This window comes from Prionailurus viverrinus, chromosome D3 (assembly GCF_022837055.1).
Source record: "Prionailurus viverrinus isolate Anna chromosome D3, UM_Priviv_1.0, whole genome shotgun sequence".
Lineage (NCBI taxonomy): Eukaryota > Metazoa > Chordata > Mammalia > Carnivora > Felidae > Prionailurus > Prionailurus viverrinus.
Genome location: NC_062572.1, coordinates 78447528 through 78473069, shown reverse-complemented (window position 1 = coordinate 78473069; position 25542 = coordinate 78447528). Strand labels below are relative to the sequence as shown.

The 25542-nt window shown below is 52.2% G+C and overlaps 1 protein-coding gene across 1 annotated transcript in view; it reads left to right on the top strand.

Moving 5' to 3' along the window:
* The window catches only part of ALPK2 (alpha kinase 2), a 103109-nt gene extending 88687 nt beyond the window's left edge, over nt 1–14422 (top strand). The window contains exon 13 of the mRNA XM_047828702.1: nt 12822–14422. Coding sequence (XP_047684658.1) covers nt 12822–13050 — 229 coding nt within the window. The 3' untranslated portion in view covers nt 13051–14422. The remainder of the gene's footprint in view (nt 1–12821) is intronic.
* Nucleotides 14423–25542: the final 11120 nt, after the last annotated feature.

The following is a 25542-nucleotide window of genomic DNA, read 5'->3' as shown; positions in this document are numbered from 1 at the left end:
AGAACTCTGGAAACGCACTTCAAGATTAATTACTAACAGGACCGCCCGGCGGGTGGGGGGTGGGGGGACCATGCCAGCATTATTGGGATTTCTTTCAGTTATGAATATTCCATTTTTCTACCTTTGATAGCTTCACTGTTAGAAGCCTCTTAAATTTTTTTTTTGTACTTGAACGCAGTGAATTCGATTGGCATATTTTTAATGTATTTCCGTTCTCTCTTATCCACAAAAGCCCTTCAGGCGACGCCCACGCTTTCCTGGTGGTGGTTTCAGGAGCACATGGCTGGGGGAGAGCAGTGATGAGTTACTTTGGTTGTGGTGATGGCTTCGTTTTCCGAGTTTAGTGTGGGGTGTTGCTCTGTCCGGTGTGGGATACGCCCGGACGGCCCTGCAGCATTTTCCCGGGTCATCTCTTGAACCGCTGTGCCTTCTCTCTGCTTTGCGCGACCGCCATTGAGGAGAAAGCAGGCTCTCTGTGGTTCTTGGTGAAAATAAAGTTCTGGGTTGGAGCTACCACGGTTTTGGCCCGCCCCTGCTGTTCCCACGCAAGGAGGCTGTCTGTTACGAGGAGGGAATAGACGGCAAGTGACTTCAGAAGGGACGCATGCCTTGGGTTTTGTTATTGTTCAGGTATGGTGACGCCAGTCCTTTTCTAGATTGAAAAAGAAAACAATGGCCACTGAAAAGGTTTGTTGCCCACGGTCCCCAAGAGGGCCAGGCCCTGGGGTCCACACAGGGAGGCACCACGGTCAGCCAGGAGGCAGGAGGAGTGTGGGGAAAACATGAGCCACGGCTTTTAGTTGGTTTTCCGGGGAAGGAAAGGGCGAGGCAGGGAAGGCAAGCTGGGAATTGGCTGGTTTGAAAAGCTTCAGTAGGCTCGGGGTCGAGGAGGGGGCTGCCCTAGTTGTCTAGCCCCTGCCCCGGCGCTAATATAGGGCAGGTATGAGACCTCAGTACAAGAGGTGGTGGGAACAGGGGTTTTAGAGAGAGACTTGGGTTCAAATCTTGCTCATGCCATTTGCTTCTGACTCTCCCAGTGGTAGCATTGCTTCTTGTATTATAGGCATTTGTCTGGCCCTTGGGATGGGGGACCTACATCCTGGTTTGCCTGGGACAGTGCAGTTTTTATGCCGGCTGTCCTAGCATCCATCTAGTTAGTCATTTCTCCTGGACAAATTTCCCCATTTAGAAAATAAGTTACGGGTGCCTGGGTGGCTCAGTGGGTTGGGCGTCCGACTTCGGCTCAGGTCATGATCTCGCGGTTTGTGGGATTGAGCCCCGCGTCGGGCTCTGTGCTGACAGCTCAGAGCCTGGAGCCTTGGATTCTGTGTCTCCCTGTCCCTTTGCTCCTCCCCCACTCACGCTATCTCTGTCTCTCAAAAATAAATAAAATATAAAAAAAAAAATTTTTTTTAAAGAAAATAAATTATGCCATGCTCTTTATAAAGGGATTTCTCTGGACCTCAGAAGCATTTCCTAAGTAGGGCAGGCCCCATGTTCTCTGGGGGACACTGTAAACTCAGCATCATGCTCACCTGGTTTGAATGCTGAGTTCTCATCTTACCAGCTACGTGGTCACGTGACTTTAAATTCTGGAAGCACTGATCTACAGGATGGGGACACAGGATGTCTTGAGGATTCCCCCTCCTCCCCGCCCCCCCCCCCCCCCGCCGGCCTTTAATCGACATCCAGGCCCTGAAGCTTGTATGCAGGTGATAAACATTGGTGTCCTTTCCCCTTCTTGCCTCAGCCTGACACCAACACCGATGCTGACACTGACACTGACATCATACCATTCTTTAGAACAACTTGGTACCAAAACAAAGCAGAAGTTTCAAAAACTAAGACAAGCTTAAGAGCGTGATTATTTAAGACATCTTTCAAAAGCGTCTTAGTCTCCGGGAACTCATTGCATGTTTTTTTCTCCTAATTTAAAAAGAAATCCAATCCCTTGGTTTTGTTCTCTAATGTGACTTATCTGGCCCGGGACAGCTGCCCAAGACCCATTGCCAGAGCTGATGGCTGGAGCCCAGCGCAAAATGTTGTCTATAAAGTATCACTTACCGCCTTCCCTCCCAAGGAGTGGTCACAGAGGAGGCGGTGCGAGGGAAGGGAATTCTGAGAGCTTTAGAAGGGATATTAGATCATCTTGTCCGTTGTTTTTCTGAAACTTTTCTGTAAACTTTTCCTCAGTTTGCAATTCCCCCCCAAAGAAACGTTTCTTAGAAGCCCGGTTTAAAAAACTGATCAAAGGAGGACCCTCGGAGTGTAAGGAGTGGTTGGGAGTTCTCTTTGGAGGCCCCTCGGAACCCCTGTGCTCTGGATTGAGAACCGACAGCCACATCCCGCCTCCTTACTTCCCAAGTGAGGAGCTTAGCACTGTGTGAAGTAAGGCGCCCCAAGGAAGAGGGGCAGACCCTCAACATTTGGAGCCGAGATTCCATTGAAGAAACGCTCCAGTGGAAGCCGGTGGAAGCCCAGGCTGCCAAATGGAGCCCAAAGCGGGGAGACTTGGAAAGGGTTGTGATTCTGAGGCAGCTCGAAGACAGGCTGAGAAGGATCCAGGTGGGAAGCAGTAGCAAGCAGGGAGGAGAAAGTTGGGGAGCATTGCAGAGGCCAGCGGGCCTCCAGAGAGCAGGAGAGACGGAACGGTGGCCGATGACACGCTTTTCTTGATTCTCAGCAAGCGCCCCCACGGGCTTAGTTCGTCCATGCTGGAAAGAGAAGAGCCTGGGGAATGGGCACAGTCTTAAGGAGCGGTGTTCCGTGTAGGCGGCCTTATACGCAGTCTTTAACCACGTGAGAAAGAACACAAGGCATGGATGGGAGGACTGCTGAGGCCAATCTGACTTACTTTACAACTAATTAATAATAGTGAACAGGGGCCCTTGGCTGGCCCAGTTGGAAGAGCCTGTGAGTCTTGATCTCAGGGTCGTGAGTTCGAGCCCCAGGCTGGGAGTAGAGATTACTAAAAACAAACTTAAAAAATTTTATTTTTCAACGTTTATTTATTTTTGGGGGGACAGAGAGAGACAGAGCATGAATGGGGAGGGGCAGAGAGAGAGGGAGACACAGAATCGGAAACAGGCTCCAGGCTCCGAGCCATCAGCCCAGAGCCTGACGCGGGGCTCGAACTCACGGACCGCGAGATCGTGACCTGGCTGAAGTCGGACGCTTAACCGACTGCGCCACCCAGGCGCCCCAAAAATTTTATTTTTAAATAATAAATAATTCACTGTATTGTTTAGAACAGAAGAAGATCTCCCAAATTTAGGGCCTTTTTCTGGCCAGCAGTGGTCAGGGTCTTTTGCGGGAAGAGAAGCCATTGTGGCATTTAAAGAAAATAGTCCCTTATGTCTCAGTCTTCACCGTATGCACGAGTGAGGCAAGGGCAGAGAGCGAGGGAGGCACAGAATCTGAAGCAGGTTCCAGGCTCTGAGCCGTCAGCACAGAGCCCGAGGCGGGGCTTGAACTCACAAACTGCAAGATCGTGACCTGAGCCAAAGTCAGATGCTCGACCGACTGAGCCACCCAGGTGCCCCGTGACTTACTGGTTTTAATTCAGCTTTGCCTGGTAGTATGGCCCTTAAAGCAGAAGTATGTCCCATCTCTCCTGGGAGCCAGCGACGGGAACATGTGTGAAAACGCATCACCTGTACCTCAGTGCCTGTCATCTTTCAGCAGTGGCGAGTGCGAGAACCTCAAGTTACACAGCATGGCAAACAGCACGGTCACAGCCTAATAAGCCATTTTCTAGGCAGACCCCGGACACTGACGAGACAGTTGAACATTTTTCCGATTTGAAATTGCTTCGCCATGTAGAGTTCTTTGAAGGGGAAAATTAGGACAATGCCTAATTCTATAACTGGAGAAATCAGAAGTGGAACCAAAGCAAAACCAGTGCCAACCAACGCACGCAGGGGAGCAGACCTGCACGTGTCACACAGTCTGTCCTGCGAACACACCCCCCTCCCCAGCCAGCAGCTGCTGAATTTCTGGGGAGATGGCGTGATTGGGATTAGCCACCAGAGGGCGCCAGAGCCAATATGTTTTTCAACCCTTTCTAGAAGGCTCAAAAAAAAAAAAAACCCAAACTCATTTTTATGTTGCCAGATTGAAGAGTACCCTGAGAAGATTTCTTAGAGCCAATATGTTTTTCAACCCTTTATAGAAGGCTCAAAAAAAAACCCAAACTCATTTTTATGTTGCCAGATTGAAGAGTACCCTGAGCAGATTTCTTAGTTGGTAAGCATTGGACCAAAATCGGTTTGATATGAGTAGCCACAAAGGACAAAGGACACTCCCCAGGGGGACCACCAGTTAGCTATCCTGAAATGTGTGGCGATGTCCGGTGTCCCTGACATGGAAACCGAATCCCGGAGACCCTGGACAGAATGGCAAATGGCTTGCTCCCTGCGGAAGGTCAGTAAGGACCCTAACAACATGGTAAGGAGCATGGTAAGGACAGTTGCCTGGAGAAAGCAGGTTCTACTGATGTCATTGTGTCCAGCTCTCAATCCTACAAGCCATGAAAAAGAGGAGAGACAAAAAAGGACTGCCACCTTCAGTCGGGCTGAGTTCCAGGAAAAAAAAAAAAAGGCTCTGCCCTCACTGTCCACCGTGAGCCTCGTGTGCCCACGGGCGGTCGTCACAAGTCTGGGACCCCACTGTACCTGGAGAGAAAGGGGCAGTGCAAATTTGGGATTTGTATTCAATAGGATTTGTATTGAAGATACACAGCTCTACGGCAGGCTTGTGTGCACACATGTGCACAGTGTATGTGTGTGTGTGTGTGTGTGTGTGTGTGTGGTGACTCCAGGCGAGCTAGCTAACTCTCCAGGCGGGCCGCGTGACTCTGCCAGGAAGGGAGGAAACCAAGGGACTTGGGAACAGAATTTCCCGACATCATGTAAGTGCTTCTCACAGCAGGGCTGTGTCTGTAGAACCCACACGTTCGAGCTGCCTGGCCAAGGCGGGCTTCAGAGGACAGCCTTTCGGGTCTGAGGGACCTGAGAAAGGCGCTTTGTCCCCTAAATGTCCACTTTCCCCCATTACCCTCCTTGTCATCTACCCTGGAAGGCAGTCTGCATCCCATTTCAATCTGATCAAGCCATCTCGCGGTGGAGCCGGTTGGCCAATGGCTGGTTTGTTTGGCCAGTCTTGGCCATCAAGGAGGTCTGGGGGCCCACGAAGGGAACATTTACCTCCCCCCCCCCCCACGATTTTGGCAAGGCATTGCTACTAGCAATGTTCTCGGTGTGAGTTCAGAGTCTCCTGGACCCAGGAGTCAGCAAGGACATACCCGTTCCACGGAGTGGGACTAGCGTGGCAGCTTCCTGCTCTTTGCCCCAAAGTCTTCCAGATGACAGTACAGTTGGAGTTGGGGGGTTCTTCCCATGCCTCAGCGCTACCCACCCCCTCGCCCCGCCCAGTCACCCCCAGGACCCGAGGACCCACAGCCAGGCTCCTCGTCCTTTGTCATCCAGCCTCAGAGGCAAGTCTGAACCAAAAGACCATCTGGAGAGATTGCTGGATGTGAGATCGGCGGCTGCAGGACAAACCTGGGAGACAGTAGGAGGGACATGGAAGATGAGGACGCAGTGAGGGCCGAGAGGGTTCACGAGCGCCTGACACCAGAGGGCTGGAGGAAGCCCAGAACTGTCCCGAAAGGAGCCACCAGCGCTCTCAGGAAGGTCCGAGCAAAGCACAGCGGAGCTAGGTTGCCCGAACCGAAGAGGGGGGTGCGCCAAGATGCCACGGACTCAAGTTTGCTAATAGAAGAGAAGACAGGAAGGCGTCTAGAAGGTAGCTGGAAAAAGGAGTGGTGTGTGTGTGTGTGTGTGTGTGTGTGTGTGTGTAGCCCAGAGAGAAGTAAAGAACGAGGGCTCACTGTGGACTGATAGGATTTTGGGGCTTGTCCCATAAAGAAGGTCCCTCAGTCAGCGCTGGCCAGTCCTGAGCACACTCAGTGTGGCCGGCACGCCCCCTCCTCCTGCCCCAGGCATCTGATGGTGAAGCCCTGATCCCCTTTGGCCTTGACTGCCCAGCGCCGTGCCCTAAAGAGGCTCCCCCCTCTGCAGCTAAAATGGGGGGCGGGCGTTGGGAATCCCAGCTCTGGGGCTGAGGACGGTGGCTGACTCTCGGACTGCCTATTTCATGGCTGTCTTGCCTCCAGTGTCCCCTCCTTGGCCTCTGTGTCCCGACTTCAGCTTGTGTCTCAGATATTAAGGAGAGGACTCCATGCTTCCTCCACACCCACGGGGACGAGACTTATGGTCTCCAGAATGGACCACGGACCATCAGAGACGCTCGGTTCTCCCTCGCCTCCCCAGGGCCCCGGCCCTGCTCCCTCTTCCTCGGGGATCACAGCCCAGAGCCCCTCCTGGTTTGGGCATGCCTTCAGAAGCAAGACAGCAGGAGCCGTGCAAGCGTGCAGGGCTTCTGGAATGCCCCTGCCAGCAGAAGCAGAGAACCAGACTCGTGGGCTGCATGTGTCCTCCTGTCTTTACGTTTCCCCTTTTTCTTCCAGCCTGGGCAGAAGTCAGAGAAGTGCCAGGGCCTGTTTCCATGGTAGCAGCCCCTGCTGTAGCTCCAACTGGGGGCTGAGCGAGGGGCCGGAGAGGAGGCGTGAGGGCAGAGAGTGGGCAGGGGGGAGCAGTGGGGGCTGGGGGCCAAGGGGAGGAGCTGGGGTGGGTTCTCGGGGATGTGGGACCGCTTGAGCAGCCCTGTGACCGAGGCTCTGACTTACCCTGGGGGCGGCGTGGGAAACTGCCCGACACGGGCGGGGCGCAAGGACAGCCACAGGGAGGCTAGAGCCGTAGTAGTGGTGGCCGGACCAGGGTTTCCATGGTGTTTGTGGGGGTGGGGTGCAAAGAGCAAGGGAGGAAGGTCAGCTTGTACAAGGCAACCTCAGAATACAATTTGTATAGAAAACACAGATTTGGTTACATTACAGCGTCCCCACCCCCCAAAGAGCTCAGTGACTCTGACGGAAGCACTTTCAAAGGGATCTATGTGCTGTTAAATAATCCCGGGAAACCCTGGGTTGAATAAGTGTAGGAGGTTTCTTTGGTGTGAGGCTTCATAGGGGTGTTTAAAGAGCCAATGTGTGATTGGAAAGCCCGCAGGGGCAGGGAGAAAGATTATGCAGCATTAATCACAGCACTTATGCCACAGGATTATTTTCTATTTCAAAGCATCTTGTGGGACTTACTGCTCCGTATTTTGGGAAATGCCGACCCACGGGAAAAATCACATAGCATGGCTCACGGAGCCTTCCAGAAATGTCCTCTGGCCTCAGCTCTCCTCAGAACACCTGCCTTGCTGAGGACATCCTCTGCCTTAGCACCTTTGCCCGTGCTCTCCCCTCTGCCAGATAAACCCCAAGCCGTCCTTCCTGTGTGAATCCTTCTTAGGACCCGCCACGCAGTGGGAAAACCCCCATCTCTCAGGTCCCTGGAGCCGTTTATCACGGCATAGTGTAATTATTTGTTTATGGGTCTGTCTTCCCTACAAGAGGGCCAGCTTCTGGAAAAGCTGAATCCTTTTTAATCCCCCTGAATGAAAAAACGAAAGAATAAAGAAATGGAGGGTGTTAATGGAAGGAATATCAGGAATATCAGGAATATTAGATGGTTCCAGAGTGGGGGGCTTCCCAGGGCCCCTCCTTTGACATATAGATGACAATCTGTTCCACCTGTTCATAAATCCAGCCCAGGCTTTGCTGTATACACACACACACACACACACACACCCTGAAACAAGAGGTTTATTTCAATTCCTCACCCCCATCTTCAGCCTGAATTCTGTGTCCTTGTGGTCATTCCCTATAAATTAAAATTTTCTTCAGAAAGGATATCACACTGAAACTTCTGTTGTAAACAGTCTCTGACTTGCTTCTGCAAAGCTTACCAACGAATGGGAATTCAATTCTATTGCTCTTCCTTGTCCCACTGCGTTTTTTTTTAACAGATCCCTTCTTAAGCCAGACCCCCCCCAAAAAAAAACCCACCTTAATTTGTTCAACACAGCCAGATCTGGAAGTTTCTGCCACTTGGCTCCACCCACTCCCCCTCTCCAGGTTTGTTTGGAGGCAATACGAGGCACGGGGGAGCGTGATAAGCTGAGAGAGAAGCCGACCCTGCTGTCAGTTGACGATTTTTGCATGAGCCCCTTGTCAAGATGAGAGAAGACAGGAATAGTTTTTCAGCGAGCAATCAGACTAGCCTGGTTGGCAACACGTAGTGAGGACTGAATAAATCCGTGCCGAGTCAGGGCAGGATTGTAGAAATAGAGAGCTGCCTAGCCCTTCCAGAAGCAGGCTCTGGGATGTTGTATGACCCAAGTTTCAAGGACAAACGATACGCCTGGGTCCCGACTTAAATATGAAGGCGCCGGGGCTCCCGGGTGGCTCAGTCAGCTGAGTGTCCGACTCTTGATTTCAGTTCATGTCACGATCCTAGGGTCATGGGATCGAGCCCTGCGTCCGGCTCTGCCCGGAGTGTGGAGCCTGCTTAAGAGTCTCTGTCTCTCCCTTTGCCCCTCTTCCCCTCTCACACGTCGCTCTAAAATAATAATAAAAAAAAACTCTTAAAAAATTAGTTAATTAATTAAAAGGTGTCTCCAAGTTCCAATAGGGGTGGACTTGAGGTCTTCATGCTTTAGTTTGTCTCCTTACTCCTTGGGATTCCTGGACCAGCGGCATCAGCAGCCCCTCAGAATTCATTAGAAGTGCAGGAACTCAGACCCATCCCAGACCTTCTGAGCCCAAACTGGCCTTTAAGAAAAATTTTTTTTGACGTTTATTTATTTTTGAGAGAAAGAGAGACAGTACGAGCCAGGGAGGGGCAGAGAGAGAGAGGGAGACACAGAATCCGAAGCAGGCTCCAGGCTCCGCGCTGTCGGCCCAGAGCCCGACACGGGGCTGGAACTCGCCAGCTGTGAGATCATGACCCGGGCCAAAGTCAGATGCTCAACCCACTGAGCCACCCAGGTGTCCCCCACACCGGCATTTTAACAAGATTCCTGGGCAATTTATATGCACCACCCCCATCCGAGGGGAAGTTATTTAAGAAAAGGCCCCACTGAGTGCTGTTCAGTGGAAGGAATTTATGGTTCTTCTTCTGGAGGCAGTGAGGGAGGGCGGGCAGGTTAACTTAAAGTGATGAGCTGGAAAATTACACTAATTTGAGGTTATGGATAAAAAGACCCAGTGAGTAAAACTGCACAGAGCTAAGCTTTCTAACAATGGAAGCGTGTGAAATTCTATGAGGTGCTTTATCCCGTTGCATTGGATTCCTAGGGCCACCGTACCAAATGACCAGAAGCTGGGTGGCTCAGAAAAACGGATATTTATTCTCTCGCGTTCTGGACGCCAGGAGTCCAATCCCAGTGTCTGAAGAGTGGGTTCCTTCTGGAGGTTGTGAGGGAGGATGCACCCCACGCCTCTCTCCTGGCTTCCCAAGGGCCCCACGCCTCTCTCTTGGCTTCCTGAGGTGGCGGTCAACCCTTCGCATTCCCAGCCTTGTGGACGTGCCTCTCCAGTCTCTGCCTCTGTCATCGCACGGTCTTCTCCCTGCGCGTCTGTATCTGCTCTCCCCTTCTTTTTATTTTTTTAAAAAAAATTTTTTTTAATGTTTATTTATTTTTGAGACAGAGAGAGACAGGGCATGAACGGGGGAGGGGCAGAGAGAGAGGGAGACACAGAATCCGAAGCAGGCTCCAGGCTCTGAGCCATCAGCCCAGAGCCCGACGCGGGGCTCGAACTCACGGACCGCGAGATCATGACCTGAGCTGAAGCCAGATGCTTAATCGACTGAGCCACCCAAGTGCCATATTCTGAGGTTCTAGGAAGGACGTGCCATTTGGGGGAGACACTGTCTAGCCTTGTGCATCTAACAAGATCAACGGTGGTGAGTGCAGTGGGGATAATGCTGGAGAGGTGCCAGGGTATTTCAGATTCACGGTCCCCTCTACTCCTCGTGGCTCGTGTGGCATGGAAGGCGGACCACAAGCAGGAGAACCTGGACACCCCATTGCTTGGTGTCGGAGGAGAGATTGGTGTCCTTTGAAACGCTCCGGCTTAATTGATCTCGGAACACAAAGGATGTGGCCTTGTTTCCTTTTAAGGCGTCAGTGATGGCTGTGAGTTTGAGAGAACCAGAAGTCATGGCCGAAGCCCAGCATCCCTGACTGAGACCATCACCAGGTTGAGAAAGGGGAAAGATTTTTAATTCTGTGGATGCTAGGTAGCCAGAAAAGGTCTACAGCTGTGATAGGCGAGGGATGGGAGTTCATTATTGTGTGACGTGCCAAGTTGATTGTCCAAAATTGGACCAAGAGAGAAAGGGGAGTCCCGAAATGTGATCTGGAGGCCCCCTTGGGCCAAGGTGAGGTAGCTCTGGGGACGGGGCTTCTATCCACCTGTTTCCTTGGCCTTTATTGAAAAGCCTCCCCTGGACAGGTATGTCGGGAATCAGGTAGTATCCTGGGAGAGATCACAGTCTGTGCGGAGAGGTGAGGCACACCCTGAATTCTGAGAAGTGGATGTCGTTCTCCTAAAGATGGAGGGAAGTGGTTGGAGGTGTTTCTCCTCGCGGTGAGGGCGGGCGCAGGGAGGACTCCACGCGAATGCACTTGAGCTAGGGCTTTCGGGGAGCCGGGGGCGGAGAAACACCGGGGTTCCTCGACTGAGCAGAGCAACCCTCCCTGTAAAGCCTCACCATTACCCACGGCAGCTTTTGTAACATCCAGTGGTCCCTGCTGCCCTACTCTGGCTTTCCGTGAGGACTCTAAAGAAAGAGGGACAGGGGCGCCTGGGTGGCTCAGTCGTTTAAGCGGCCGACTTCGGCTCAGGTCATGATCTCGCGGTCCGTGGGTTCGAGCCCCGCGTCGGGCTCTGTGCTGACGGCTCGGAGCCTGGAGCCTGTTTCAGATTCTGTGTCGCCCTCTTTCTCTGACCCTCCCCTGTTCATGCTCTGTCTCTCTCTTTCTCAAAAATAAATAAATGTTAAAAAAAATTTTTTATTAAAAAAAAAGAAGAAAGAAAGAGGGACGTAGAGGAAAAGAAGGTGCCAGATTTCTGGGAAGAGGTCTGGGCCCTCAGGGGCTACTGGAGAGGACAGACCCTGCTGGGCTGCCCAGAAGTCCTGCTTCTTCGTCCACTCTCAGTCTTTCCCATTCCAGAGCATGGGAACCATTATAAAAGGGCTCGCTTCGTACCCAGCATTACACACTTGGCCGCCAGACGACGCTTAAGAAGCGACAATCGAATTTTCTGGGAGGTTCCAGGGTGAGTCAGTGATTTTTCCCTGCAGAGACTAGATGTTGTCTGAGTGTTTAAAAGCCTCCGGGTGGCCTGAGACAGGTGGCCGTGATGTGTTTCCAGGGATGTGCTTCAACAGGGAGGCTGCCCCTGCCCGTGACCTTCCTGGTTTGTCTGAGGCGGGAGGCCTCCCTCCAGCAGGAGGACGGGTTTGGCTTTCCATCACGTCTGATGAGCACAGGCCCACGCGGCCTCGCGGCGCTCAGGCGCCAGAGAAACGCAGTGGGGCTGACATTTCCGCCTGTCACGCCATGTCCTATGGAAGATAGAGATGTAAAGATGATGAGGTTGGCGGTGGAGAAGTTTCCTACCCTGCTGGATTCAGCCCCTGTCTTGAGCGGACTTTTTCTTCCAGGAGGGAGCTTGGCTTTTAGAAACCAAGGCATTTCTCACAAGCAAAAATGGACTGCGGGCTCCTGCAGGGGTGAGGGGGGCAGAGCGTTCCCTCGCAGGGAGGAGGAGGAGGAGGAGGGAGCAGGCTGCGTTTATAACAAACTGGTCAAGACAGAGCTGCTCTGGTTCCAGAGATGAAAGGAACCTTCCACTCCCCTAAGAGCTTCCAACCCGGTGTAGATTTCACGGGGAAAAGCACACAGTCTCGGTCCCCATTCCTTCCAGGTTTCCTTGACCTTTGTGGTTTCTACCAGCAAATGAAAGAGGCTGGATTTCGTGTTTGTCCTATTAATCAGCCGTGGCCAGAACTGTCCCCCCGCCAGCAGGGCCCGCCGTGAAAAGGGCCCTGGGCTTTGTCGAACACGGGCTCCACCATCGTGGTCTCAGATGCCTCCATCATTTTTGAACGAGGAGCCCATGGTTTCCTTTTGTTCGGGGGCCTCACAAATCATGCCGAACGTTCTGTGTGCCGGGCTCACCCCCGCTCCCCCGTTTACCTGCCTCATCCTTCAGTGTCGGCTTCCACATCCCTGCCACGGGGCGGCCTGTGATAATATTGGTCATGACAGTAACTCGGCCCATGAGTTCAAGCCCCACCTCAGGCTTTCTGCTGTCAGTGCAGAGCCTGCTTCAGGTTCTCTCTCTCTCTCGCTCTCTCAAAAATAAATAAAAATATTTAAACAAGAGAAAGTTGAAAACTAAATAATGTCTTCCAGCCCCAACGTTATAGAATTTTTTTTTTTATTCAGAACCTCTGGGCGGGTGGCTTTCAGACCACCAAGAGACCTAGTTTTTATCAAGATGGCCCAGCACTAGTTACTATGACTAAAAGAAAAAGGGCAATAGTATGCTGTTTCGTTGGAACCGTAAGCATCTAGAACACTTGTACAATCACAGGCCTTTGGTCTGGAAGGTGCCTGTGGGCCTCGGCCTTTCCTTAATCCCACAGGCTTTGTTTCTCCTGTCAATAGTTGCGGCGGAACATTCGGCCATCTTTGCCCGGGGCCGGAATCAATGTGTTTTCCATCTCCCGTTAGTTTGCCCTTTGAAGGCTGGTGAAAGTGGCCCGTGTTTTAAAAAGTATGTGTCCTACCCAAACCCACAGGTACAAAGGATTTAAAGGCAACTGTTCCATGACCTTCATCGATCAGTTTAAAGCCCTACACCAGTGTAACAAGTATTGTAAAATGCTGGGCCTGACATCACTTCAGAACAACAGCCAGAAACAGAAGAAGCCAGCCGTCACGAAAAGCAGAGTTCAGCCAAACTCCACAACCGTAAAGAAGATGGCTCCCGGGAGCCCAGCGGGAAAGAAAACCTCGCACCCCCTATGAACGAACGGCCACCAGCTCGCGGCACATAGTCTTGTGGGCACACGTCTGAAGACGCTCGAGAGAGAGCACCTAGCCTACAGAGCGCCGGTGGCGGTCCCACGTCCGACTGCCCGTGCCCCACGCTGCTCCCAAACTCATCGCCTGCTGTCTTCCCTGAGATGATCTCGGAGCAGGATTTGCGACCAGACGTGTGGAGAGGCGAAATCGACGGTCACTCTCAAAGACAGCCCAGCTTTGTATCTACTGGCTTCACGTTCTTTGTCTCTTTGTGTGGGTGCACATGGTTGTGTTGTCAGGGTCTTGGTGCCCTGTCCACAGCTCCCCCCCCCATTCCTAACCTTGGGATTTCTAGACGCCTCCAGCTGCTGTATCAATAGAAAACGTGAATTCCTTCATGGGGTCGAGTTGTCACGCTAGAGTGGAACGTCCTGTTGTTGCCAGAGGTGACTTCCAACAGAAGGGCCGATTCCCTCATTAGTCGCACATCCGGCTATAATTCTCTGTGTAATGAAATTCACACTTACCCAGAAAGTGGGAGATGCAGAGATTAGCACAGACCCTTGTTCTTCCGAATTGGTGCCATGTTCCACATTCCCCCAGGATTAGCAATTTGGCCATTTCCTAATCAGTGTACCGGAGCACGAAGTATCTGCATCCGTGTTCTCTCCGCAGTCTTCCGTCACAGTCTCGGTTCGATAGGGACCCTGCCCTATAAACCCGGGGCTGACCCACGTCGGATCACACCAGAAGGATCCTGCTGTGTGGAGCCTGCTGGGACCCCCAGCTCCCCGGGGGGCCTGGCCCGTCCCCGCACCCCACAGTCTCCTTTCCTGCCAGTTGGGGTCCTGCCCAGCTGTCGGGCAGAACAGCAGCGACCCACATCAGGCAGGAAGAAATGACATAAAGACCGCTCAGGGATGGTTTTATGCACCCCAAACTGAGAGAGAAAACGTCTGCCGCCCCACTGGTTTGTTGTGGTGGTTGTTAAATTGACAATTTTTTAGAGCAGCTTTGGGCTTCTGGACAAATGAGCGGCAAGTATGGAGGGTTCCCAAACGCTCCCTCACCCCCTACTCCATCGTTGACCCCTGTTACTATCATCATGCGTCAGTGTGGACATTCGTCGCACTTGAGGAGCAAATGTTATACATCATGAGTCATTAAAGTCCACAGCGTACATTAGGGTTCACTCTTCGTACATTCTCTGGGTTTTGACACACGTGTAATGACACATATCTACCATCACGGTACCCTACAGCGTGGTTCCTCTGCCCTACCGATCCCCAGCGCCCCACGGATCCATCCTTCCTTCCCCCGCCCCCGACTCCTGGTAGCCACTGGTCTCTCACCGTCCGCATCGTTCTCCTTTTTCCAGAACGCCATCTACAGGAGTTGGATGCCCACAGTGTGCAGCCTTCTTAGGTGGTAGATTTCAACTCCTCCCTGACCGTACCGTTAGGTCACCTCTGAGCAGCGTCATCGCTGCTTCTCAAATTGCAAGTTCACACGGATCACCCGGGGCTCTTGTGAAAATGCAGGTTCTCGTTCAGTAAATGTGGGGGCGGGGGCGAGATTCTGCATCTCTGCCACGCCCAGGGGCTCCCCATCCAGCCGGGGACCACACTTGGAGAGAGTGTCACACCACAGATAGAAGGGTCCTGAAATGCCGAGGGGCCGGACCTCCTAGAATTCAAACAACAGCGCCCTGTAGGAGCACCAGCGGCCTCTCTGCAAGGATTTGTGAAGTAGCTGTTTGGCCACAAGGAAGAAACCCCTGGGCGGCACCGGCTCCAGGCCCTGGAGTACCTTGGTGGCTCCCCCCGCCTCTCTTGAGGCCCGTGGGCTTCAACAGATTTCTGGCTTCTTCTTCCGTGCACGGGCGCGGGCTTTTGACAAAAAAGAGAACATACACGGGAGTTTTGTTTTGAAAAGGCATTAGAAGGAGAAAGCACTTCAGTCAGTCACCCGTCCCTTCAGAAAACCCATCTCTGGCCGTCCTTCCGAAGTGATTCCCTGGCTACAGGTCAGAAAATGCTTGTTTTACTAGCAGGCAGCCTGTGGCCTGCTTTCCCCATACAGATCCTACAGAGGTATTTAGCAGAGGAGTTCTAGAAGGTTCCACAAGAGCAAAAAGGCGCAGGGTGCCTTTTGATCAGAATGAGTGTATGTACACACACACACATACCCACCTGCGTGTGGGTGTGACCAGAGCCCTCTGAACAGACCACGGTACTTTCTTTAGTAATAATTTGTAATTATAAAAATAATATCAACATAAGTAATAATAAAAAATTCTAGAAAGGTACAGAATGAAAAATCAAAGTACCCTGTAACTGGCTTCCCCTCTGGCTGGCTTTGAAGTTGAATTTGGAGAGACAGTCAAGGGGAAAGGATCCTCTACTCCCAGACTTTGCAGGTGACAGCTCATGGGGTGGCTCCCTCGGATGGAGCTGTCCTGTCTTCCTTTCGTGGATGCTTAGATTCCGCCCCCCCCCCCAAATGCCTTTATTGTTTATTGTAATCAGATTTCATCTGTTTGAAAACATTTGGAGGACCAGGGACAGAAGGGGACCCAGGGCTCCCACGGACAGACTTTGTGGGGTGGCGTGGCCATCTGTCCACCACCCAAACCCTGACCTTCTGTTCTATGATGAAAGGCTGTTTTCCTTGCACAAATAAAGTGAGTGGGCGCTCTTAACACCAAGGATACCATTTCGGGGCCTCAGAAATGCCCACATTCACGGCCATTGTTTTAGCTTAGTCTGCACATGTTGAATATCTCTTGATTTTCCTATTTGCCTTCAGAAGTGTGCAGTGTTAGGTCTATAAACACAACGCTCAACTGAGGCACTGAGCCGGGACACCCTACGGGGGCCAGCTGGGGATTTTGGACCCGATGCCTGCGGGGTGGTCATATACATTAAGTGTCTCAGTTTCCTAAAGGGCTCAACAGTGGAGCTCTGCGACGGGCAAATGACAACAATAAACGCACGTCTCATTAAAACGAGATCGTGTTTTCAACAGCAGGTCTATCGCTAAGGAGAATGGCAGAGATGTGATACCTTCTTGCCACTGGGCATCGTGTTCTGGAGGGGTCTGGCTTGGGATGTGCAGATGGCTGGCTTGTGTTAATATTTCAGGTTATCTTATTGTTCCGGTGCCTCCCCAGCCACACTTCTGATAAGCCCCCTATTAGTGGAGGGTTTCAATAGATTCATAGTTAAAAGAATGCCAAAGGAAGCAACAGTCATTTTCTGGCTGTAAAGTGCTCTCTTTCGTAAGTATCCGTAGTGTTTTGTGTGTGTGCTGGGCATGTGTTCGGCTGGAGGCACGTGGGAGGAGCTGGCCACAGCCCGGCCGGGCTCGGTCCTTTCAAGTATGCTCTGTTCTGCTGACCTTGGGCGCAGAAGTGAACAAATTGGCATTTTCTCCCCCACTTAGATCTGCAGATGCCACTTGGGCTTAAACAGATTAAAAAAATATGTCAAAAAGGCGCAAAACCTCTTCTACCTCCCAGCCAGAGGGTATGTTTTCTGACTCTGCTGTAGCAGCTCTGAAATCCTTCGAGAGCCTGCTTGCGCTAAAACTGTTTGGTTGAGAGCCTCCCGGGGCGCCTGGGTGGCGCAGTCGGTTAAGCGTCCGACTTCAGCCAGGTCACGATCTCGCGGTCCGGGAGTTCGAGCCCCACGTCGGGCTCTGGGCTGATGGCTCAGAGCCTGGAGCCTGTTTCCGATTCTGTGTCTTCCTCTCTCTCTGCCCCTCCCCTATTCATGCTCTGTCTCTCTCTGTCCCAAAAGTAAATAAAAAATGTTGAAAAAAAAAAAAAAAAAAAGAGCCTCCGGCAAGATGGGTGCCACGTTTGTCTGCGTGGTCACGTGAGCACAGACTTGCACTTGGTGATGCAATGAACACATATTTACAAGCGCTCACGGTAGCACCAGATCAAGAATGATTCAAATTCTGCTTTCCACGAGAGGCCCCAGTGGTTCCAGCTAGAAATCATCTCAGAGGCTTTTGTCAACATTCACATGTTCTTGATCAGATTTGCCCGTGAAAAGCCAGTCTGTCCGCTTCTATTTTAGGGGAAGGAAGTTTCCATCTTAGTATCAGAAGCAATTCTGATGGGTAGCTCACCTCCACCTTCCTCTCCGTTACATCACTTCCTCTTTCTGTGTCTACTTCCAGGAGGAGTGGGAAGGCAGCGACTACTTACTTCCCACTGGTAAGTAACCCACGGTATTTTCTCTGGCGTCTGCGTCAGCCTTGGGGGGCTGTCATAACAAGGGACCACAGACCGCGTGGCTCAGATAACAGAAGTGTATTGTCTTCTAGTTCTGGAGCCCAGAGTCCTAGAGGAAGGTGTTGGAAGGGCCCCAATCTCAGGAGGTGCTGAGGAAGGCTATGCTCCGGGAGTCTCTCCTGGCCTGGCCTGTGGCCACACGACTCTGGTCTTTACGTGGTGTTCACCCCACGTGCACATCTGTGCCCAAGTGTCTCCCATATAAGGACACCGGTCGTATTGGATTAGGGCCTACCCCAATGACCTCATTTCACTTGGTTAAGAACCTGTCTCCAGGGGTGCCTGACCGGCTCATTCAGAGGAGCATGCGACTCTTGATCTCAGGGTGGTGAGTTCGAGCCCCACATGGGGTATAGAGATGATTTAAGTAAATAAAAAGTGTAAAAAAAAAAAACAAAACACCAGTATCTCCAAATAAGGTCGTGTTCTGAGATCCCATGGGTCAGGGCTTCAACATATGAGTTTTTGGGGAGACAGTTCAATCCATAAGTGTCCCTGTCTTTCACTTCCCACATTCCTGGCCGCTTGCCTGGGCGAGGAGGAGCAGGCCAGAGGAAATAAACACAGTGCACGACAGTGTGCACAGGGCCTCCCCTGACCTCACGGTGGGGATCAGCCCCCAGGAACTATCCTGGTTCTCTTGGAGCCCATCCACACCTCCAGCCCTCATCATTCCCGGAGAGAGAGCTTCATCTGGGTGCCTCAGTTTCCTCTCCCACAGTCTTAGAGGAATCTCTCCCCTTCTCAAAAACTGGAAAAGTAAACATCACCATCAGTAGCCACTGAATCCAGGGCCCAAGGGACTCTCCCTGCCCCGCCCCCCCCCCCCCATGGCGTGACTCCCACATCCTAACTGAGCAAACCATCCCGGCGCCCCCCGGCTGCCCACCGATTTCAAACCGTGCCCCACCTTAACAGTGCTCATTCACGTCCTTTCTAGAAGCCCCCCTGTGCCCACATTCTGATACGCTGCGTGGTTGACTCATTTATTTTGTTCAGTGTTGATCTTCCCCATTGGAGTGTAAGCTCTGTGAAGATAGAGATCTTCGTCTTCTCTGTTTACTGCGGGATCCCTAACTCCCTGAAGTGCCCGGAACGTAGTAGATGCTTAATAAATACTTGCTAAGTCAATCATGCCCAGATGTTCACGGAGGATGCTGTTTTCGGACTGTGATTTGGATCGTAGCTGCTTTCCGGTTTCTCAGTGTATCAGATACGCTTCCGTATACTTCATTCCTTTTGTTCATTTCGGCAAATTGGAGGATGAGGATTAGAGGAGACCCTCTTCTCCCCTCCCCCTATTAGCCCCATTAGAAATGTGCTAACTCACCACCCACCCTCTTCGGCCTCGCAGCACCCTGAGGCCACCTCCTCTCCCATCCGGCTCCGGTTGGTTCTCCCCACAGGAGGCTCACCAGGTAGAGCGCTTACCTCATTTACGGCCTCCCGCCTCTGCCAGCAGCCGCTCTCAGCCTTCGTCCCCCCAACACCCTCTTTTGGTGGGTCTGGAAGCGACCCGCCAAACCCCGGCCTTGATCCTGTCTCCCTGTCCACCTGCTGATTCCAGGATCCCTAGGGATCCAGAGGCACAAAAAGGTGGACTTAATCTGGGCAGGGCCACCTCCTTGCCCAATTCCAGGGGCCGCCGTTCACCCAGGAGAAACGGGACCCTTGTCCCCCGAGCCGTGCCGCGGGCCCAAGCTGTGCACTTGCAAACGGTCCCAGCTATATGCCTCTGACTCCGAGATGAGCCTCCCTCTGAACTCCAGACCCAACTATCCACTCGCCTGTTCAACGTCTGCCTCTGGGTTTCCAACTGGAGTCTCAAACCTTGTCTGCCCGACACGGAGCACCTGGCTTGACCCAGAGCTGCTGCTCCCAGCATCTCAGACAGCGGCAGCCCCAGCTCCCCTTCTAGGTCAGGCCCCGCACCGAGCAGTTATTCTGGTCTCTTCTCTCCCCCTCAGGCACAGCACGTCGCCCATCACCAAGTCCCATTCCCTTCCCTTTGTATCCAGAATTGCCTCTACCCCTGCCTTCTCGGCCCAAGGCTCCACGATCGCCCGTCTGGCTTTCTGCGGAGGCCTCCTGGCCGGTCTCCTCAATTCTGCCCTTGAGTCCACCTCAGAGCGGCCAGAGTGACCCCAGGAAAACCAACATCCTAAGACGCTGTCTCCTCAGGACCCCCCGACACTCCGACAGCTTCCCATCTCCTGAGCGTGAAGGTCCGATCTGTTGCAGAGGCCAGCAAGACCCCACGCTCTCCCCCAAACCCCCCGTCTCACCTCATCCCAGCACTTGCTCATGCAGGTCCAGCAACACTGGAGTTGTATTCTTCGAACACTCCTGCCTCAGGGCCTTTGCGCTTGCTGTCCCCTCTGTCTGGAATGTTCTTCTCCAGGCACCCACCACCTTCTTCAGGTCTTTGCTCGAAAGTGACCTTCTCAGGGAGTGCTTTCCTGGCCACCTGCGTTTCAATGACTTCCCCTCCCTGATTCCCTTATCCCCCTTCAGGGCTTTATTCCTGTAGCTTTTAGCACCATATGACATAATATACATTTTACTTGTTTTAAACTTGCCTCTCTCCCTCGCACCAGAATATGTTTCCAGAGGGCAGGATTTTTTTTTTTTCCTGGTTTATTCGTTGCTGCATCCCAATAGCTAGAAGATGTCTGGCACACAGAAGACCCTCTGATGAACTTTTGTTCGTTGTGCGAATATCTCCAACCCATCCCTGTGGCTGTTCTCCTCTGACGGAGAGGCAAGGCATCCTTAGTGATGTCAACCTGATCTGACTAAAATCTCCAGCTTCCCTTAAGACCTTGGCATGAGATTGGCAGGGCTGAAGCAACCCCAAAGCAGGAAGGTGGTATGCTGGGCAGGAACACATCTGGAAGTCTCTGGATCAAACAGACTGGGGTCCAGTCTGGGCTCTAACGCTTAGCCGCCATGTGAGTTTGGCGAGTGATTTCATCTCTCTGAGCCCCAGCTTCCTCATGGGATAAATGACTATAATAATACCTACCCTTCAGGGGTGTGAAAATTAATTTACGCCTAAGAAATAACTGACCTAGAGAGCCCTTCAATAAACGTGAGTCATTATTATAACGACTAAGCTTTCGCATATATTTTTAGCTCAGAACAACTATTTACCTGTAAATATCTCTCTTAGTTGTAATAGAAAAGTGAGTTTTATAGATCATTTTACTCTTCACTGGGAGAAAATAGCACCACACCACGTCACCTAAAATGACCCCCGGCTGGAAATGAACTAGATGTCCCCCTGTTGGTGATATTAAGAGAAAAATGAGAAGAAATCATGCCACACGATGGATTTATGTCATAGGCTTTTTCAGAGTTCGGTTTTTACAAGTTGTTTCACACTGTTTTATCAGTCCCGTGCTCAGAGGCCCCTCCATTAACCCCAGCCATCCAGTTTCTTAAGGGGGGGGGGGGCTAAGCAATCAAAGTTTTAATAACTTGGCTGCACATCTCTTTGAAAAACTCTCACTTTCATGGGGCGCCTGGGTGGCGCAGTCGGTTAAGCGTCCGACTTCAGCCAGGTCACGATCTCACGGTCCGTGAGTTCGAGCCCCGCGTCAGGCTCTGGGCTGATGGCTCAGAGCCTGGAGCCTGTTTCCGATTCTGTGTCTCCCTCTCTCTCTGCCCCTCCCGCCGTTCATGCTCTGTCTCTCTCTGTCCCAAAAATAAATAAACGTTGAAAAAAAAAATTAGAAAAAAAAAAAAAAGAAAAACTCTCACTTTCAAGGACCAGGCGCCCTCTCTGGCAACAGTCCAGGAATCACCGACAAGCCCGTCTGCGTTACCTTCATGCTATTTTCAGGTGAGCGTGGCTTTGATCATCTTTCTGGAAGAGGTGAATTTTGAGCAGGGCATCAAAGGAGGTGGGGGACCAGCAGAGAGAAGAAAGGAAGGGAGCCCCCATGGCGGCGGGGGCGCGTCTCAAGAACCCAAGTTCAGAAGCAAGGAGAACACCGGCCTTGGGCGACCCCGAGCGAACCTGCCTGAAAACACAGGAGCTGTTCCACCGAGAGAGGGAAGGAGAGGCAGGCTGGGGGCATGAATGGGGGCAAGGTCTTTGCAGATTTTGTGCGGGAATCTGAGCTTGTTTTCGAGGCCTCACAAGGCGCCGGAGGCGTAGCTGGGGACACAGCCTGAACAGCTAGAACTTGGGGAGTGTAGTGCTTGCCCAGGAAGGAGGTGGGAGAGGAGCAGAGAGGAGGGCACCTCACCACGTGAGGCAGCCAACACGCAGAAGGCACCAGGTCACCTGAGCCCCGCAGGAGAGCAGGAAGGGTAGCCACTGGCTGAGCTGGGGACTTCCCGGCAGCCTCTGCTGGGCAGATGAGTTTCACCAGTGGGAGCCACTGTTTACCGGGAGTCCCAGCTGCTTCTCAGAATCAACAGGCCACAGAGAACTTCACCCTGGATAACTGATTCTCTTGGTGCTGCTGTGGCTCTCCAGGACGCTGTCCTGCTTTGCCATTGCTCCAGCCTGCCCTCCCGTCTGGGGGCGCTGGCCATTGTCTGATCCTTAGGCTAGCGTTACCTAAAGAATAATCATTTTTAGGGGCGCCTGGGTGGCGCAGTCGGTTAACCGTCCGACTTCAGCCAGGTCACGATCTCGCGGTCCGGGAGTTCGAGCCCCGCGTCGGGCTCTGGGCTGATGGCTCAGAGCCTGGAGCCTGTTTCCGATTCTGTGTCTCCCTCTCTCTCTGCCCCTCCCCTGTTCGTGCTCTGTCTCTCTCTGTCCCAAAAATAAATAAACGTTGAAAAAAAAATTTAAAAAAAAAAAAGAATAATCATTTTTAAGAGGCGAGCAAGACATTTTTCTCCGAATTACTGGAACAATCCCTTCCACGCTTCCCTTTCACTGGATGTTTTTTTTCCAAAAACTTTTCTTGGTACTCTCCTTATCTTTTCGACCTTTAGTCAAGAGTCATTTTCTCCGAGTATTGTCCTTCACTCAACAACGAGGTTCTCAGCCTTATCTGGGCACTGCAGCATCAGGGGCTTCAGAAAACATAGACGCTAGGTTCCACCCCCCCCCTCCCCAGACCTTCTGATTGAATTCTTCTGGGGTGTAGCCCTTGCAGGGGGATTTCTAGACTCACTTTCAGTTACTTTGGGTGGCGGGATGTGATGCAACCCTACTCAGGAGACTGGCCCACAGGGACCCCTCGCTTATATTCAGGGTTCAATGTGTTTTTCCAACACCAGCAAGCAATTCGGCAACACCAGCTGGATGTCCTACTATTTAACTAAATTCTGGCTTGATCTACACGGAGACAGCATCGGATCCCACAGGTTAAGAGCTCAGCCCCACAAGACGGACTGTCGATTGGAGGTCCCAAAGCCCTCGCCCCCGCCTCGGGTTCCATTCATTTGCTAGAGCGGCCCCCTGAACTCGGAGAAGCATTTTACTTACTGGATCGCCAGTTTATTATAAAAGGATATAACTTAGGAACAGCCAGATGGAAGAGACGTTGAGAGCAATGTATGGAGAGATGGGCGTGTGCAGTCCCCATGCCCTCTCCTGGGGGCGCTTCTACAGGTTCACCAGCCTGGAAGTTCTCCTAACCCCATCATTTTGGGGTTTTATGGAGGCTCCATCACATAGGCAAGATTGATTAAATCATTGACCGTTGGTGATTGATTCAACCTCTAGCTTCCCCGAAACACACCGCCCACCCCACCCCACCCCGGGAGGGGGGGAGAAGGTGGTAAAGGATGGGGCAGAAAGTCCCAGCCCTTTACTTACAAGGCTCGTGTCCCTGGAAACCACCCATCCTTAGACCGCCTATGGGCTTTCCAAAAATTACCTCATTAAAATAACCAAAGGCACCACGGGTGGCTCCCCTCTCTTCGGAAATTCCAAGGGTTTGGGGAGTTCTGTGCCTAACAGAGACAGACACAGGGACAAAGACCAAATACATATTTCTTATTCTAAATCACAGTATCACAGAGTTGCACATAGCTATGGCCAAAGCTTATCAGGAATACTGTCCCCATCCCTGAAACTTTCCCTGAGACATGATAGCATAAGTGACCAGTACAACACCCAAGAGGACTCCTCTGAGTGCCGCCGCCCTCAGCAAAGTCATCAAGGAGGCACTCCAGGTCCGGAATTCCCTCCAAGGAAGGCAGTGACTTGGGTAGAGAACATTCCAGGAAGCAGCCCACACTCAAGCTTATTTTTCTGAAATTTCCGGTTCCACCAAACTACAAGTGGTAGCAATTTAAGCAGCACTTTCTAAAAGTGAGAGAGCGTCTTCTGCGCAGTAAGGCGCCGCCTGTGTGACTGGAGATCAGGGGACCAAGTGCTCACCTGTCACGAAACACTTGCTTTGTTCAGAAAGTCCCCCTTTGGGGTGAAATACGTTGCGTCTCAAGCAACGAGGCAGACAGACTGCCTGGGAGAATCACCTCTGCCCTCTCCTTCCATGGATTATTGGAAAGCTTGGCCCCAAGGGTGGTGGACCCAGAGACGTGGAGGAGAGATGGGAGCCCGACAGGAAAGCAGAATAACACCATCCTCCATGTGTATACAGCTGTCAATTCCTGAAAGTGTAGACTATGCCACTTCAGCTTGATGACAGTGAGGGAGGACAGTCGTTCCGGCACCTGAATGCCTCCTTTCTCCAGATGATAGCTGAGTATGGAGAGGACGTTCAGTGAGTTGGCGGGGCTCATTCGTGGCTCAGCCCCGGGACCACCCCCTGAGATCAGGTCTTCAGCTTCCTCCATCGCTCCGCCTTCCAGGCAGGTGTCTTTGGTGATATACCCCAAAGAGAAGCCTAAAGCCCTAGCTTCTGGTAGCCCTAGGATCCTCTAAGAAGAATATCAAAGCAAGGGCGGGGCGGGGGGGGGGGGGGGCGGGAGGGGGGTGAGGAGACTCACAAAGGAGACCACCCCCAGACCATCCTAGCTGATCTCTCCATTTTGCTGGGGTCCCACTGTCACTACCCTCAAGCTGGCTTCTGAGGTCACTGGCCTCAGTGCTTCAGGCATGTTTATTGTCTTCACGCCGGGGGGTGAGACTCCGAGACCTCCCTGGATGGGTCACCCCATTCGTCAGCATTACATTTTCCGGGGAGCTTGTGAGATGTTTCCCCAAAGAACCTCAGTGTGTTCTATTTTTTTATCCTTTTATCTTTACTGCACAACAGCTCGAGGGAATTGCCACAGTTCATGTAAATATATGTTTATATTTATACCACGTATGGATACACACGCTGTGCAGTCGGTCCTAAGTGCACAGCACGTGAGTGGGCCATTCAAACATCACTCTGCCTTCTCCCAAAGTTGTGAGTCACCCCTTTCTCACGTTGTCTAAAGCTGGATGCTGGGCTTGACTGCCCGACAGTCCTTATACTTAGCCGTACTGGGGTCCGGGTCAGGGGACTTTGCCTTTCCTACCCTTCCTGCAGCTCTGATCAATGAGATCTCGGCAGGAGTCTCTAGGAGGGGCTTCCAGGAATGTTCTTGAAAGGGGATCAAGCTAGACTCCCTGGGAAGATGGCTGAGTAGGAGGAGCCTAAGCCCTCCGACAGAACATCCACATCAGTGTCAATAACCCGGAAAATGACCCAAAGAGAACATAGTCTCCGCAGCCAAATGTAGAGAAGAGGCCACCCTGAAGAGGCTAGGAAGGGCAGAGACTTGAGGGACTAGCCACAGGAGGGAGGGATGTGATGGGCGCCGGGAGGGGAGAGGAGCAGACCTCCCCGCTGCCCAGGCCCAGGGGGAACCAGCACAGAGAAGACGAATCCCCATAACGCTTGGCTTTGAAAACCAGAGGAGCCTAACAAGCATTAGGGCTTATCACCAGGAATTTTAAAACCCAGCAGCTCCAGGAGAGCTGGGGGTGGTAGGAAACTGAGTCCTCGCCCTTAAAGAGACAGCACCGCAAACAGCCCTACAGAGACACAGCACAGAAGCGGCGGTTTGAAAAGCACCCCGAGTATTCCGGAAGGAGATTTACTTATAAAGGAGATTTATTTGCTAATCTCTGAGCCTGTGCTGGAGACGCAGGCACCTCGCGGGGACCGCTCCAAGAACAGAAGAGCTGGTGGTGCCACTCCCTCCCCCTGCGCCCAGCCTGGACACAGGGACACCTGTGGAACGGGCTCAGCAGGAACAGACTCCCCAGACTTGCTAAAAGTGCGTGC